Here is an 18447-nt window from a genome sequence, read left to right on the forward strand (position 1 = left end):
GCTAAGCGTATGTGCCGCTTAGTTTGATAAATCATGGTGTAAACCTTATAATTTTCTTCCAAACCTTTCGACCATCTGGTGAGGCGTCATAATGATAATTGTATGTGAAAGGGGTATGATAAGATATGCTGAGTGTAAGTAGACTAAACTATCTGATTGAGAGACTAAATATCACTATTGTATATCTATCATATTGTACTGTGCCATCATCACTGTATTTTTTAGTAGTTACTGGGCAGATCGTAAATTTCATAATGTGAAACAACTCAGACTACCACCTACATGCTTAAAATTGAAAGCAAAATGACTGGAATAATAATGAACTAAGGAAAATATCTAACTGAAATTTTAGTGGAAAATCGTTCATTTTTCGAAGAATTTGTGCCCAAATTTTCGGTCGCCCAAATGAGTTCAAATTTTCTGCCCAAATTTTTCGGGCTCAAATAAATTGTGCTCAATATAATGGCACACAAATTTTTGGGAACTAAGGTACCTTGGTTACTGTCCTAATAATTAAATACCCTGCTACTCCTTCCATTACATACCTTGGTAACTGTCCTAATAATTAAATACCCTGCTACTCCTTCCATTACATACCTTGGTAACTGTCCTGATAATTAAATACCCTGCTACTCCTTCCATTACATACCTTGGTAACTGTCCTAATAATTAAATACCCTGCTACTCCTTCCATTACATACCTTGGTTACTGTCCTATTAATTAAATACCCTGCTACTCCTTCCATTACATACCTTGGTAACTGTCCTAATAATTAAATACCCTGCTACTCCTTCCATTACATACCTTGGTAACTGTCCTATTAATTAAATACCCTGCTACTCCTTCCATTACATACCTTGGTAACTGTCCTAATAATTAAATACCCTGCTGCTCCTTCCATTACATACCTTGGTAACTGTCCTAATAATTAAATACCCTGCTACTCCTTCCATTACATACCTTGGTAACTGTCCTAATAATTAAATACCCTGCTACTCCTTCCATTACATACCTTGGTAACTGTCCTATAATTAAATACCCTGCTACTCCTTCCATTACATACCTTGGTAACTGTCCTAATAATTAAATACCCTGCTACTCCTTCCATTACATACCTTGGTAACTGTCCTAATAATTAAATACCCTGCTACTCCTTCCATTACATACCTTGGTAAACTGTTCTGATAATTAAATACCCTGCTACTCCTTCCATTACATACCTTGGTAACTGTCCTGATAATTAAATACCCTGCTACTCCTTCCATTACATACCTTGGTAACTGTCCTATTAATTAAATACCCTGCTACTCCTTCCATTACATACCTTGGTAACTGTCCTAATAATTAAATACCCTGCTACTCCTTCCATTACATACCTTGGTAACTGTCCTAATAATTAAATACCCTGCTACTCCTTCCATTACATACCTTGGTAACTGTCCTAATAATTAAATACCCTGCTACTCCTTCCATTACATACCTTGGTAACTGTTCTATTAATTAAATACCCTGCTACTCCTTCCATTACATACCTTGGTAACTGTCCTGATAATTAAATACTCTGCTACTCCTTCCATTACATACCTTGGTAACTGTCCTAATAATTAAATACCCTGCTACTCCTTCCATTACATACCTTGGTAACTGTCCTAATAATTAAATACCCTGCTACTCCTTCCATTACATACCTTGGTTACTGTCCTAATAATTAAATACACTGCTACTCCTTCCATTACATACCTTGGTAACTGTCCTAATAATTAAATACCCTGCTACTCCTTCCATTACATACCTTGGTAACTGTCCTGATAATTAAATACCCTGCTACTCCTTCCATTACATACCTTGGTAACTGTCCTAATAATTAAATACCCTGCTGCTCCTTCCATTACGTTCTTTTTCCGGGATTGTTGAGTGGCATTTGCGGTTCAGTTTAACGAATTCATGCAATAAACTCAGCTCATCCAGCCGCCCCCCCTCCCCCTCCCCCTCCCCCTCCCCCTCCCCCTCCCCCTCCCCCTCCCTCCCTCCCTCCCCTCCCTCCCTCCCCCTCCCCCTCCCTCCCCTCCCCCCCTCCCCCCCCCCCCCTCTCTCCCCCCTCAGCTACCCGGGGAGATGGATATAATATATTTGTGGTCTCATTACACAGTGTATATATAATATGACACAGTGCTTCCTGATATTTATAGAATTATACCCGGTTATTCCCCGACCAGATGTCGGAACGTGACAATTTAAAATATGGATGAAAATTGAAAATCCGTAAGACCAACCTCTGATCTCCACTGCCGAATATAAGAAATAGCGAACATCTGTCCCCGTTCGTCAATATCCCAACATTGAGCAGAATCTTAAAGCAGAGGGACACTAGATCGAGATCCTGAGCGATGTCTCTGACAAGCTCCATCATAAGGTCAGGCTCGTTCAGCTGCCTCCATTCCTCACGGGACCTCCGCCGTGCTGAGGGCTCTTCTGAAGGGTTCTTGCTTTTAGTGGGCAAACAAGCGGGGGGTTCAGAGACCAGGGAGATTTTCCGGGTCTTATTAGAAAAACAACCAGAGAGAAAGCTGAACAAGCTGGCGAGGTTTCGCATACGAATTCTCTGAGAAGAAACTGGACAAAAGTGTGTGTACATTGTAATAATAGCTACTACACAGTACCTATACTGCTCCTACTGTTGTCATTCTAGTATAAATTAGTTCGTGAATTACTTACCACCAAACAAAGATAGAATACCTATCACATGCTACACATTAAAATGTTTCTCAATTCTCGCTGCTCGAAATTATGCCTAAATAATTCTGATTGTACTGACATGCCTTTAATATGATTAACAAGGAATTTAGGAATTTTCAAAGAAGAGACGGAATTTCCATAAGTACAAGTACAAGTACAAAGACGGAAAAGCCGAAGGTTTCTGATGAAATAAGTTTTATTTGACATCATGTTTGGCTGGCAGTGGAGTGGTCATCATAACTAATAGTGAATAGTAATAACTATCATTGTTCACCGGTGCCAGCCATATTTGGTCCAATTTCGGCTAAATTTTGCCAAATCATCTTAACATGTCCAATTCTTCAGAAAGGAGTGACGGAACAGAGCCTGTATTTTAACAGCAGCGCGAAAAAACAGGCAATATGATTACCCCCCCCCCTCCCTTAATACTTACCTCCAGGTTCGCCTGGGAGCTGTAGATTAGTCGGGAGCAGGGAGCGGATGTTGATGAGATCGTCCGAGAAGGACCTGGGGAGAAAGTTCATGTCAGTTTGTAGAATTAGTCTCATCTGGTATCATAGAGTGTAAGCAGTGTGGAAACTGAGGAAATAGTGAAATAGAGAAATAGAGAAATAGTGAAATAGTGAAGTAGTGAAGTAGTGAAGTAGTGAAATAGTGACATAGAAAAATAGTGAAATAGTGAAATAGAAAAATAGTGAAGTAGTGAAGTAGAAAAATAGTGAAGTAGTGAAGTAGAGAAGTAATGAAATGGTGAAATAGTGAAATAGTGAAATAGAAAAATAGTGAAATAGTGAAATAGAAAAATAGTGAAGTAGTGAAGTAGAAAAATAGTGAAGTAGAGAAGTAGTGAAATGGTGAAATAGTGAAATAGAAAAATAGTGAAATAGTGAAATAGAAAAATAGTGAAGTAGTGAAGTAGAAAAATAGTGAAGTAGTGAAGTAGAGAAGTAGTGAAGTGGTGAAATAGTGAAATAGTGAAATAGAAAAATAGTGAAATAGAAAAATAGTGAAGTAGTGAAGTAGAAAAATAGTGAAGTAGTGAAGTAGAGAAGTAGTGAAGTGGTGAAATAGTGAAATAGTGAAATAGAAAAATAGTGAAATAGTGAAATAGAAAAATAGTGAAGTAGTGAAGTAGAAAAATAGTGAAGTAGTGAAGTAGAGAAGTAGTGAAATGGTGAAATAGTGACGTTTGGGCACGTTAAAACAACACAAGGGTTACGTAATACTACTGGTTACGCTGTCTAAACAGAGGAAGTTACTTTGTTACATGCTATTTACAGTTCATATCAATGTTATAATATGTATTATTGTGGGTGTCTGCTGACAGAGCTATAGCTAGGAAGCTTAATAACGAGTCCAGGCTTATATTATTAGTTATTCATTGCAGTTACCATAACCCACCTCACAAATCACAATACACAGTACCTTCAGGTACCTATACTACAGGTACCTATACAGTACCTATACTACAGGTAGCTATATACAGGTACCTATATACAGTACCTATACTACAGGTAGCTATATACAGGTACCTATATACAGTACCTATACTACAGGTAGCTATATACAGGTACCTATATACAGTACCTATACTACAGGTAGCTATATACAGGTACCTATATACAATACCTATACTACAGGTAGCTATATACAGGTACCTATATACAGTACCTATACTGCAGGTACCTACACACAGTACCTATACTACAGGTACCTACACACAGTACCTACACAGTACCTATACTGCAGGTACCTACACAGTACCTACACAGTACCTATACTTCAGGTACCTATATACAGTACCTATACTACAGGTACCTATATACAGTACCTATACTACAGGTACCTATATACAATACCTATACTACAGGTAGCTATATACAGTACCTATATACAGTACCTACACAGTACCTACACACAGTACCTATACTACAGGTACCTATACTTCAGGTACCTATACTACAGGTACCTATACTACAGGTACCTACACACAGTACCTACACAGTACCTATACTGCAGGTACCTACACAGTACCTACACAGTACCTATACTTCAGGTACCTATATACAGTACCTATACTACAGGTACCTATATACAATACCTATACTACAGGTAGCTATATACAGGTACCTATATACAATACCTATACTACAGGTACCTATATACAATACCTATACTACAGGTACCTATATACAGTACCTATACTACAGGTAGCTATATACAGTACCTATATACAGTACCTACACAGTACCTACACACAGTACCTATACTACAGGTACCTATACTTCAGGTACCTATACTACAGGTACCTATACTACAGGTACCTACACACAGTACCTACACAGTACCTATACTGCAGGTACCTACACAGTACCTACACAGTACCTATACTTCAGGTACCTATATACAGTACCTATACTACAGGTACCTATATACAATACCTATACTACAGGTAGCTATATACAGGTACCTATATACAATACCTATACTACAGGTACCTATATACAATACCTATACTACAGGTACCTATATACAGTACCTATACTACAGGTACCTATATACAATACCTATACTACAGGTACCTATATACAGTACCTATACTACAGGTACCTATATACAATACCTATACTACAGGTAGCTATATACAGGTACCTATATACAATACCTATACTACAGGTACCTATATACAGTACCTATACTACAGGTAGCTATATACAGTACCTATATACAGTACCTACACAGTACCTACACACAGTACCTATACTTCAGGTACCTATACTTCAGGTACCTATACTTCAGGTACCTTTATACATTACAGGGTTGTATCTCCACAATGTACACGCTAAAATGAGGGATCTGCAAGAATTATCGGAATGTGATTGTGACGGAGAAGTGTTGAGAGCTCTCTCAGTACAGCTCACAGAGCTGTGTGTGTAATTACAGGCGTGTAGGGTGCTGTGTGTGTAATTACAGGCGTGTAGGGTGCTGTGTGTGTAATTACAGGCGTGTAGGGTGCTGTGTGTGTGTAATTACAGGCGTGTAGGGTGCTGTGTGTGTGTAATTACAGGCGTGTAGGGTGCTGTGTGTGTGTAATTACAGGCGTGTAGGGTGCTGTGTGTGTAATTACAGGCGTGTAGGGTGCTGTGTGTGTGTGTGTAATTACAGGCGTGTAGGGTGCTGTGTGTGTGTAATTACAGGCGTGTAGGGTGCTGTGTGTGTGTAATTACAGGCGTGTAGGGTGCTGTGTGTGTGTAATTAGAGGCGTGTAGGGTGCTGTGTGTGTGTAATTAGAGGCGTGTAGGGTGCTGTGTGTGTGTGTGTAATTACAGGCGTGTAGGGTGCTGTGTGTGTGTAATTACAGGCGTGTAGGGTGCTGTGTGTGTGTAATTAGAGGCGTGTAGGGTGCTGTGTGTGTGTGTGTAATTACAGGCGTGTAGGGTGCTGTGTGTGTGTAATTACAGGCGTGTAGGGTGCTGTGTGTGTGTAATTACAGGCGTGTAGGGTGCTGTGTGTGTGTAATTACAGGCGTGTAGGGTGCTGTGTGTGTGTAATTACAGGCGTGTAGGGTGCTGTGTTTGTGTAATTACAGGCGTGTAGGGTGCTGTGTGTGTGTAATTACAGGCGTGTAGGGTGCTGTGTGTGTGTAATTACAGGCGTGTAGGGTGCTGTGTGTGTAATTACAGGCGTGTAGGGTGCTGTGTGTGTGTAATTACAGGCGTGTAGGGTGCTGTGTGTGTTTAATTACAGGCGTGTAGGGTGCTGTGTGTGTGTAATTACAGGCGTGTAGGGTGCTGTGTGTGTGTAATTACAGGCGTGTAGGGTGCTGTGTGTGATAAAGCATTACTACTCATTAGTCTGAACTAATATACACTACTACTGCTACTAACTATAATAGTCCGTGTAACAACGTAATATATTCACAGACTGTAACTATGACAACGAATATATACATTATACATATAGCGTAATTATGACAAAGTATGTACACAGAGTGTAACTATGACAACATTTGTACACAGAGTGTAACTATGTCAACGTTTGTACACAGAATGTAACTATGACAACGTTTGTACACAGAGTGTAACTATGACAACGTTTGTACACAGAATGTAACTATGACAACGTTTGTACACAGAGTGTAACTATGACAACGAATATATACATTATACATATAGCGTAATTATGACAAAGTATGTACACAGAGTGTAACTATGACAACATTTGTACACAGAGTGTAACTATGACAACGTTTGTACACAGAATGTAACTATGACAACGTTTGTACACAGAGTGTAACTATGACAACGTTTGTACACAGAGTGTAACTATGACAACGTTTGTACACAGAATGTAACTATGACAAAGTATGTACACAGAGTTTAACTTTGACAACGTTTGTACACAGAGTGTAACTATGACAACGTTTGTACACAGAATGTAACTATGACAACGTTTGTACACAGAGTGTAACTATGACAACTTTTGTACACAGAGTGTAACTATGACAACTTTTGTACACAGAGTGTAACTATGACAACGTTTTTACACAGAGTGTAACTATGACAACGAATATATACATTATACATATAGCGTAATTATGACAAAGTATGTACACAGAGTGTAACTATGACAACATTTGTACACAGAGTGTAACTATGACAACGTTTGTACACAGAATGTAACTATGACAACGTTTGTACACAGAGTGTAACTATGACAACGTTTGTACACAGAGTGTAACTATGACAACGTTTGTACACAGAATGTAACTATGACAACGTTTGTACACAGAATGTAACTATGACAAAGTATGTACACAGAGTTTAACTTTGACAAAGTTTGTACACAGAGTGTAACTATGACAACGTTTGTACACAGAATGTAACTATGACAACGTTTGTACACAGAGTGTAACTATGACAACTTTTGTACACAGAGTGTAACTATGACAACTTTTGTACACAGAGTGTAACTATGACAACGTTTTTACACAGAGTGTAACTATGACAACGTATGCATTAGGGACGATAGGGTCGTTTTTATGATCCACCTTTTCTAGAGGACAAACCAAATTACTAAACGCTATAACAAATCTATAGCATATTATATGCTTAAAATTTATTGGGCTACATTATATGAAGCCCAATAAATTTTGAGCATATATGCTATAGATTCGTTATAGCGTTTATTAATTTGGTTTGTCCTCTAGAAAAGGTGGGTATATGAACGACCCTATCGTCCCTAATGGGTTAAGGGGAGCTGAAGTTAAAAAACAAAATATTTGTAAAAGAACAATCGGCCGGTACTTGCAAATTAATCGTACAATTGAGAAAACATATTCTGAGATTCTGTGATTAAATTTATTTTGTTGATTATGATGTTGTGACTAGGTGATTGCATAATTTATTGTTAATATAATATTATATTTCAGTATTATGTAACACGATGGAAATATTTTAAGCGGGCAATATCCTGTCCAAACCCTGGATATATAACATGAAGACTTTGTTGTAACTTTGTATGAAAAGCATTAATATTCTGTTTAAATGAAGGAGCATATGGCCTTGTACAATAGAGCTACAATAATTAATTACGCCATTACCCCCAAGTACCTTAATATTACCCCTGCGTACCTTAACATGACCCCTGCGTACCTTAACATTACCCCTGTGTACCTTAATATTACCCCTGTGTACCTTAACATTACCCCTGCGTACCTTAACATTACCTCTGCGTACCTTAACATTACCCCTGCGTACCTTAACATTACCCCTGCGTACCTTAACGTTACCCCTGCGTACCTTAACGTTACCCCTGCGTACCTTAACATTACCCATGCGTACCTTAACATTACCCCTGCGTACCTTAACATTACCCCTGCGTACCTTAACATTACCCCTGCGCACCTAAACATTACCCCTGCGTACCTTAACATTACCCCTGCGTACCTTAACATTACCCCTGCATACCTTAACATTACCCCTGCGTACCTTAACATTACCCCTGCGTACCTTAACATTACCCCTTCGTACCTTCACATTACCCATGCGTACCTTAACATTACCCCTGCGTACCTTAACATTACCCCTGCGTACCTTAACATTACCCCTGCGTACCTTAACATTACCCCTGCGTACCTTAACATTACCCCTGCGTACCTTAACATTACCCCTGCGTACCTTAACATTACCCCTGCGTACCTTAACATTACCCCTGCGTACCTTAACATTACCCCTGCGTACCTTAACATTACCCCTGCGTACCTTAACATTACCCCTGCGTACCTTAACATTACCCCTGCGTACCTTAACATTACCCCTGCGTACCTTAACATTACCCCTGCGTACCTTAACATTACCCCTGCGTACCTTAACATTACCCCTGCGTACCTTAACATTACCCATGCGTACCTTAACATTACCCCTGCGTACCTTAACATTACCCCTGCGTACCTTAACATTACCCCTGCGTACCTTAACATTACCCCTGCGTACCTTAACATTACCCCTGCGTACCTTAACATTACCCCTGCGTACCTTAACATTACCCCTGCGTACATTAACATTACCCCTGCGTACCTTAACATTACCCCTGCGTACCTTAACATTACCCATCGACTTACGACTCGACTTAGGGCGACTTCAACGTCCGAACAGAGATAGTTTTATTCCAAATCTGTCTATCCAGCATGAGTTTGTTAATCTCCTTGCTGTTGTCAAGCCCCGTGTCCTTCCTATCCGAAGGATGTCAATATAATATGTGAGGTTTGGTCTTCCCCGCGTACCTTAACATTACCCCTGTGTACCTTTATATTACCCCTGCGTACCTTAACATTACCCATGTGTTATTGCTGCGTACCTTAATATTACCCATGCGTACCTTAACATTACCCATGCGTACCTTAACATTACCCATGCGTACCTTAACATTACCCATGCGTACCTTAACATTACCCCTGCGCACTTTAACATTACCCCTGCGTACCTTAACATTACCCCTGCACTGCGTACCTTAACATTACCCATGCGTACCTTAACATTACCCCTGCGCACCTTAACATTACCCCTGCGTACCATAACATTACCCCTGCGTACCTTAACATTACCCCTGCGTACCTTAACATTACCTCTGTGTTATTGCTGTGTACCTTAATCACCTTGTTAACGACGCAAAATATTCTTTCACAAATTGTGGCTGATAGTACAAATGTTTCAGACAGAAAGTGAGTATTATTGATGCATACAAAAACCTACTAAAGTGTTGCAATCTGTAATACGTTATAACCAAGAACTACGTGCTCACATGACTAGCCCACGTGCTCACATGACTAGCCCACGTGCTCACATGACTAGCCCACGTGTTGAGCTGCTCACTAATTGAAGTCCTTGGATCGAGCACGCGAAATGGTCTAACAGCTCTGTCGCTATTGTCAGGGTCGTGCTAATGGACATTACTCCAGTGTTATTGTTTTTATCTTTTTTGTAGACTGATAAATTGTAACCCGTTCTAGCACACAGTGTTATGAATATTGCGGCAACTATGACGTACGCTCGCTGTCCCCACCCCTCTATCTCTCCCTGCCCCTCTATCTCTCTTTGTCCCTCTTTCTCTCTTTGTCCCTCTATCTCTCTTTGTCCCTCTATCTCTCCCTGCCCCTTTATCTCTCCCTGCCCCTCTATCTCTCTTTGTCCCTCTTTCTCTCTTTGTCCCTCTATCTCTCCCTGCCCCTCTATCTCTCCATGTCCCCTCTATCTTTCCCTGCCCCTCTATCTCTCCCTGCCCCTTTATCTCTCCCTGCCCCTCTATCTCTCCATGTCCCTTTATCTCTCCCTGCCCCTTTATCTCTCCCTGCCCCTCTATCTCTCTTTGTCCCTCTTTCTCTCTTTGTCCCTCTATCTCTCCCTGCCCCTCTATCTCTCCATGTCCCCTTCATCTCTCCCCACCCCTCTATCTCTCCCTGCCCCTCTATCTCTCCCCACCCCTCTATCTCTCCATGTCCCCTTTATCTCTCCCCACCCCTCTATCTCCCCCTGCCCCTCTATCTCTCCATGTCCCTCTATCTCTCCATGTCCCCTTTCTCTCCCTGCCCCTCTATCTCTCCCTGCCCCTTTATCTCGTCTTGTCCCTCTATCTCTCCATGTCCCCTTATCTCTCGCTGCCCCTCTATCTTTCTTTGTCCCTTTATCTCTCCAATCTTCATGTCCCCTTATCTCTGAATCTCTCCCTACTCCTCTATCTCTCCCTCTATCTCTCTCTGCCCCCCTATCCCTCCCTGCCCCTCTATCTCTCTCTGCCCCTCTATCTCTCCCTCTATCTCTCTCTCCCTCTATCTCTCTCTCTCCCTCTATCTCTCTGCCCCTCTATTTTGTGAAACGCTTTGGGGGTGTGATGAATGAAAGGTACGATATTGCTCATATGACATCTTTTTAAAATTAACATCATGCAAACTTAGAAACTGTTTCTAAATGACTGGACTATAGAAACTGTAGTCTCAGAGGCTATTTTTCTTAATGGCAACATGCACGCATTTCCCACAAACATGCCTGATTATACAAAATATACCGCCATTTAAATTGATACCTTTTAGACCCTTTTAGACCCTTTTAGAGGACAAGAGAACACTTATTTGCTAAGGTGTCTAACCACTAACAATGTGTTTAGTAGTTTAGTGGTTAGTAACCACATTAATTGTGCACTGTTTAATATTGTGCACTGTTTACTATTGTGTACTGTTTAATATTGTGCACTGTTTACAATTGTGTACTGTTTACTATTGTGCACTGTTTAATATTGTGCACTGTTTACAATTGTGCACTGTTCACAATTGTGCACTGTTTACTATTTAATCATTGATATATGAAACATTGTCACTCTTAAATATTAAAAGAGCAATATCCAAGAAAAGTAATTTATTAATAGAAATTAATAAAGGAGATGTTGTCATTAGAACTTATCAGTAGTCACAGTATAGCCAGCTAGTTAGAGCACATTTCACACTATCAGTAAAGATAAAGTCGCATCTTAATACAGACACATTGGCAAATCTTAATAATGTTACCCAGGTTACTAGGAAGTGAGACCGTAGAAGATACAAATCAACAAGTATTGTACACCAAGCCGCGAGAAGAGTTGACTCGGTTTGAGATAGACACAGAAATCACACTAGCACTAATCATCTGACCCCTTTACCTTGCTTCATGGAAGTCAAACGTTCCCATTATCTCACTTTTATTTGTGCGAATTTATATAAAAACGACAAAACGACAAAAGCTTGCCGATCAAAACACTATACTAAGAAGCTTCCATATTCTAAAATAAATATTTTATTGGTGGGGGGGGGGGGGGCACTTCCCCCCTTTACTAGATGGGGGGGGGGCCGGGGGGACATGTCCCCCCTTTACTAGATGGGGGGGGGGGGAGGCGGGGGCACTTCCCTCCTTGACTAGATGGGGGGGGGGGGGCGGGGGGACATGTCCCCCCTTTACTAGATGCAATAGTCTTATCTATTAGTCAACGAAGAAAATTGTTTCGGCTACATCTCAATATTTTGAGTGCCATGTGGAGCGCAACTTCCATGTAGCAGGGTAAATATAAGATCACTCAATAGCTCACTCATTCACCGTGCGTTACGATCGTTACTATGGTTACTTGCCATGAGTCCCGCCAAGTTGGTTGGTAGCTTCGTCTCGGGAAGTTAGTTCCCGTTTCCCGCGAACCATTTCCCGAGGCGAGTTGGGTGAGGGTCCGAGAAACCAAAGAGTGCCCAGACGCAAAACCAGGAGGACAGCTGTTCCGGTTTTCGCTGCGCAGAAAGTTTGATATATATGAGAGTTACTAATGCGTTACTAATGCGTTACTAATGCGTTACTAATGAGTTATCAAAGCAATACTATTCAATTATTGATGGGTTACTAATGCTACAATGCGTCACCAACTTGTTTCACCATTTCACACGCGTTCTTGGCATAACCATCGTGCAAATTAATTAAGGGTTTATGTTTCAACTGTAGCTTTTAGGGACCTGTTATAATTTCTGGCACTATCTAGATCAATACTACATTCCCGCTCATCTGATTTAACTGTACTGTTCTAAATCAATCAAGTGTACGGTCACTGTACACTCTACAGGTGACACTAAATATTGAAGTAGTTCTATAATCTAGCACACAGTTGACAAGTAGTTCTATAATCTAGCACACAGTTGACAAGTAGTTCTATAATCTAGCACACAGTTGACAAGTAGTTCTATAATCTAGCACACAGTTGACAAGTAGTTCTATAATCTAGCACACAGTTGACAAGTAGTTCTATAATCTAGCACACAGTTGGCAAGTAGTTCTATAATCTAGCACACAGTTGACAAGTAGTTCTATAATCTAGCACACATTTGACAGGTAGTTCTATAATCTAGCACACAGTTGGCAAGTAGTTCTATAATCTAGCACACAGTTGACAAGTAGTTCTATAATCTAGCACACAGTTGACAGGTAGTTCTATAATCTAGCACACAGTTGACAAGTAGTTCTATAATCTAGCACACAGTTGGCAAGTAGTTCTATAATCTAGCACACAGTTGACAAGTAGTTCTATAATCTAGCACACAGTTGGCAAGTAGTTCTATAATCTAGCACACAGTTGACAAGTAGTTCTATAATCTAGCACACAGTTGACAGGTAGTTCTATAATCTAGCACACAGTTGACAGGTAGTTCTATAATCTAGCACACAGTTGACAAGTAGTTCTATAATCTAGCACACAGTTGACAAGTAGTTCTATAATCTAGCACACAGTTGGCAAGTAGTTCTATAATCTAGCACACAGTTGACAAGTAGTTCTATAATCTAGCACACAGTTGACAAGTAGTTCTATAATCTAGCACACAGTTGACAAGTAGTTCTATAATCTAGCACACAGTTGACAAGTAGTTCTATAATCTAGCACACAGTTGACAAGTAGTTCTATAATCTAGCACACAGTTGACAAGTAGTTCTATAATCTAGCACACAGTTGACAAGTAGTTCTAAAATCTAGCACACAGTTGACAAGTAGTTCTATAATCTAGCACACAGTTGACAAGTAGTTCTATAATCTAGCACACAGTTGACAAGTAGTTCTATAATCTAGCACACAGTTGGCAAGTAGTTCTATAATCTAGCACACAGTTGACAAGTAGTTCTATAATCTAGCACACAGTTGACAAGTAGTTCTATAATCTAGCACACAGTTGACAAGTAGTTCTATAATCTAGCACACAGTTGACAAGTAGTTCTATAATCTAGCACACAGTTGACAAGTAGTTCTATAATCTAGCACACAGTTGACAAGTAGTTCTATAATCTAGCACACAGTTGACAAGTAGTTCTATAATCTAGCACACAGTTGACAAGTAGTTCTATAATCTAGCACACAGTTGACAAGTAGTTCTATAATCTAGCACACAGTTGACAAGTAGTTCTATAATCTAGCACACAGTTGACAAGTAGTTCTATAATCTAGCACACAGTTGACAAGTAGTTCTATAATCTAGCACACAGTTGACAAGTAGTTCTATAATCTAGCACACAGTTGACAAGTAGTTCTATAATCTAGCACACAGTTGACAAGTAGTTCTATAATCTAGCACACAGTTGACAAGTAGTTCTATAATCTAGCACACAGTTGACAAGTAGTTCTATAATCTAGCACACAGTTGACAAGTAGTTCTATAATCTAGCACACAGTTGACAAGTAGTTCTATAATCTAGCACACAGTTGACAAGTAGTTCTATAATCTAGCACACAGTTGACAGGTAGTTCTATAATCTAGCACACAGTTGACAAGTAGTTCTATAATCTAGCACACAGTTGACAAGTAGTTCTATAATCTAGCACACAGTTGACAAGTAGTTCTATAATCTAGCACACAGTTGACAAGTAGTTCTATAATCTAGCACACAGTTGACAGGTAGTTCTATAATCTAGCACACAGTTGACAAGTAGTTCTATAATCTAGCACACAGTTGACAAGTAGTTCTATAATCTAGCACACAGTTGACAAGTAGTTCTATAATCTAGCACAAGTTGACAGGTAGTTCTATAATCTAGCACACAGTTGACAAGTAGTTCTATAATCTAGCACACAGTTGACAAGTAGTTCTATAATCTAGCACACAGTTGACAAGTAGTTCTATAATCTAGCACACAGTTGACAAGTAGTTCTATAATCTAGCACACAGTTGACAAGTAGTTCTATAATCTAGCACACAGTTGACAAGTAGTTCTAAAATCTAGCAAACAGTTGACAAGTAGTTCTATAATCTAGCACACAGTTGACAAGTAGTTCTATAATCTAGCACACAGTTGACAAGTAGTTCTATAATCTAGCACACAGTTGACAAGTAGTTCTATAATCTAGCACACAGTTGACAAGTAGTTCTATAATCTAGCACACAGTTGACAAGTAGTTCTATAATCTAGCACACAGTTGGCAAGTAGTTCTATAATCTAGCACACAGTTGACAAGTAGTTCTATAATCTAGCACACAGTTGACAAGTAGTTCTATAATCTAGCACACAGTTGGCAAGTAGTTCTATAATCTAGCACACAGTTGACAGGTAGTTCTATAATCTAGCACACAATTGGCAAGTAGTTCTATAATCTAGCAAACAGTTGACGAGTAGTTCTATAATCTAGCACACAGTTTACAAGTAGTTCTAAAATCTAGCACACAGTTGACAAGTAGTTCTATAATCTAGCACACAGTTGGCAAGTAGTTCTATAATCTAGCACACAGTTGACAAGTAGTTCTATAATCTAGCACACAGTTGACAAGTAGTTCTATAATCTAGCACACAGTTGACAGGTAGTTCTATAATCTAGCACACAGTTGACAAGTAGTTCTATAATCTAGCACACAGTTGACAAGTAGTTCTATAATCTAGCACACAGTTGACAAGTAGTTCTATAATCTAGCACACAGTTGACAAGTAGTTCTATAATCTAGCACACAGTTGACAAGTAGTTCTATAATCTAGCACACAGTTGACAAGTAGTTCTATAATCTAGCACACAGTTGACAAGTAGTTCTATAATCTAGCACACAGTTGACAAGTAGTTCTATAATCTAGCAAACAGTTGGCAAGTAGTTCTATAATCTAGCAAACAGTTGACAAATAGTTCTATAATCTAGCACACAGTTGACAAGTAGTTCTATAATCTAGCACACAGTTGGCAAGTAGTTCTATAATCTAGCACACAGTTGACAAGTAGTTCTATAATCTAGCACACAGTTGACAAGTAGTTCTATAATCTAGCACACAGTTGACAAGTAGTTCTATAATCTAGCACACAGTTGACAAGTAGTTCTATAATCTAGCACACAGTTGACAAGTAGTTCTATAATCTAGCACACAGTTGACAAGTAGTTCTATAATCTAGCACACAGTTGACAAGTAGTTCTATAATCTAGCACACAGTTGACAAGTAGTTCTATAATCTAGCACACAGTTGGCAAGTAGTTCTATAATCTAGCACACAGTTGACAAGTAGTTCTATAATCTAGCACACAGTTGACAAGTAGTTCTATAATCTAGCACACAGTTGACAAGTAGTTCTATAATCTAGCACACAGTTGACAAGTAGTTCTATAATCTAGCACACAGTTGACAAGTAGTTCTATAATCTAGCACACAGTTGGCAAGTAGTTCTATAATCTAGCACACAGTTGACAAGTAGTTCTATAATCTAGCACACAGTTGACAAGTAGTTCTATAATCTAGCACACAGTTGACAAGTAGTTCTATAATCTAGCACACAGTTGACAAGTAGTTCTATAATCTAGCACACAGTTGACAAGTAGTTCTATAATCTAGCACACAGTTGACAAGTAGTTCTATAATCTAGCACACAGTTGACAAGTAGTTCTATAATCTAGCACACAGTTGACAAGTAGTTCTATAATCTAGCACACAGTTGACAAGTAGTTCTATAATCTAGCACACAGTTGACAAGTAGTTCTATAATCTAGCACACAGTTGACAAGTAGTTCTATAATCTAGCACACAGTTGACAAGTAGTTCTATAATCTAGCACACAGTTGACAAGTAGTTCTATAATCTAGCACACAGTTGACAAGTAGTTCTATAATCTAGCACACAGTTGACAAGTAGTTCTATAATCTAGCACACAGTTGACAAGTAGTTCTATAATCTAGCACACAGTTGACAAGTAGTTCTATAATCTAGCACACAGTTGACAAGTGGTTCTATAATCTAGCACACAGTTAACAAGTAGTTCTATAATCTAGCACACAGTTGACAAGTAGTTCTATAATCTAGCACACAGTTGACAAGTAGTTCTATAATCTAGCACACAGTTGACAAGTAGTTCTATAATCTAGCACACAGTTGACAAGTAGTTCTATAATCTAGCACACAGTTGGCAAGTAGTTCTATAATCTAGCACACAGTTGACAAGTAGTTCTATAATCTAGCACACAGTTGACAAGTAGTTCTATAATCTAGCACACAGTTGACAAGTAGTTCTATAATCTAGCACACAGTTGACAAGTAGTTCTATAATCTAGCACACAGTTGACAGGTAGTTCTATAATCTAGCACACAGTTGGCAAGTAGTTCTATAATCTAGCACACAGTTGACAAGTAGTTCTATAATCTAGCACACAGTTGACAAGTAGTTCTATAATCTAGCACACAGTTGACAAGTAGTTCTATAATCTAGCACAAGTTGACAGGTAGTTCTATAATCTAGCACACAGTTGACAGGTAGTTCTATAATCTAGCACACAGTTGACAAGTAGTTCTATAATCTAGCAAACAGTTGACAAGTAGTTCTATAATCTAGCACAAGTTGACAGGTAGTTCTATAATCTAGCACACAGTTGACAGGTAGTTCTATAACCTAGCACACAGTTGACAAGTAGTTCTATAATCTAGCAAACAGTTGACAAGTAGTTCTATAATCTAGCACAAGTTGACAGGTAGTTCTATAATCTAGCACACAGTTGACAGGTAGTTCTATAACCTAGCACACAGTTGACAAGTAGTTCTATAATCTAGCACACAGTTGACAAATAGTTCTATAATCTAGCACACAGTTGACAAGTAGTTCTATAATCTAGCACACAGTTGACAAGTAGTTCTATAATCTAGCACACAGTTGACAAGTAGTTCTAAAATCTAGCAAACAGTTGACAAGTAGTTCTATAATCTAGCACACAGTTGACAAGTAGTTCTATAATCTAGCACACAGTTGACAAGTAGTTCTAAAATCTAGCACACAGTTGACAAGTAGTTCTATAATCTAGCACACAGTTGACAAGTAGTTCTATAATCTAGCACACAGTTGACAAGTAGTTCTATAATCTAGCACACAGTTGGCAAGTAGTTCTATAATCTAGCACACAGTTGACAAGTAGTTCTATAATCTAGCAAACAGTTGACAAGTAGTTCTATAATCTAGCACACAGTTGGCAAGTAGTTCTATAATCTAGCACACAGTTGACAGGTAGTTCTATAATCTAGCACACAATTGGCAAGTAGTTCTATAATCTAGCAAACAGTTGACGAGTAGTTCTATAATCTAGCACACAGTTGACAAGTAGTTCTAAAATCTAGCACACAGTTGACAAGTAGTTCTATAATCTAGCACACAGTTGGCAAGTAGTTCTATAATTTAGCACACAGTTGGCAAGTAGTTCTATAATCTAGCA

The 18447-nt window shown here is 39.2% G+C and overlaps 3 protein-coding genes across 10 annotated transcripts in view; all 3 read right to left on the reverse strand.

Annotated features, from left to right (window-relative positions):
* LOC134815899 (cilia- and flagella-associated protein 53-like) overlaps window positions 1-18447 on the reverse strand; it is an 889273-nt gene that overhangs the window by 438807 nt on the left and 432019 nt on the right. The window lies entirely within an intron of this gene.
* LOC134815896 (probable ubiquitin carboxyl-terminal hydrolase MINDY-4) overlaps window positions 1-18447 on the reverse strand; it is a 623521-nt gene that overhangs the window by 167326 nt on the left and 437748 nt on the right. The window lies entirely within an intron of this gene.
* The window catches only part of LOC134815889 (cGMP-specific 3',5'-cyclic phosphodiesterase-like), a 75899-nt gene that overhangs the window by 28648 nt on the left and 28804 nt on the right, over window positions 1-18447 (reverse strand). For all 8 annotated transcript variants that reach the window (XM_063824486.1, XM_063824485.1, XM_063824488.1 and 5 more), the window contains exons 5-6: window positions 3171-3244; window positions 2275-2473 (exon numbers count right to left, since the gene is read on the reverse strand). In XM_063824486.1, the coding sequence (XP_063680556.1) occupies window positions 2275-2473; window positions 3171-3244 (273 nt within the window). The remainder of the gene's footprint in view (window positions 1-2274; window positions 2474-3170; window positions 3245-18447) is intronic.

The sequence above is a fragment of the Bolinopsis microptera genome, chromosome 5 (assembly GCF_026151205.1).
Source record: "Bolinopsis microptera isolate Bmic1 chromosome 5, MBARI_Bmic_1.0, whole genome shotgun sequence".
NCBI classification, from domain to species: domain Eukaryota; kingdom Metazoa; phylum Ctenophora; class Tentaculata; order Lobata; family Bolinopsidae; genus Bolinopsis; species Bolinopsis microptera.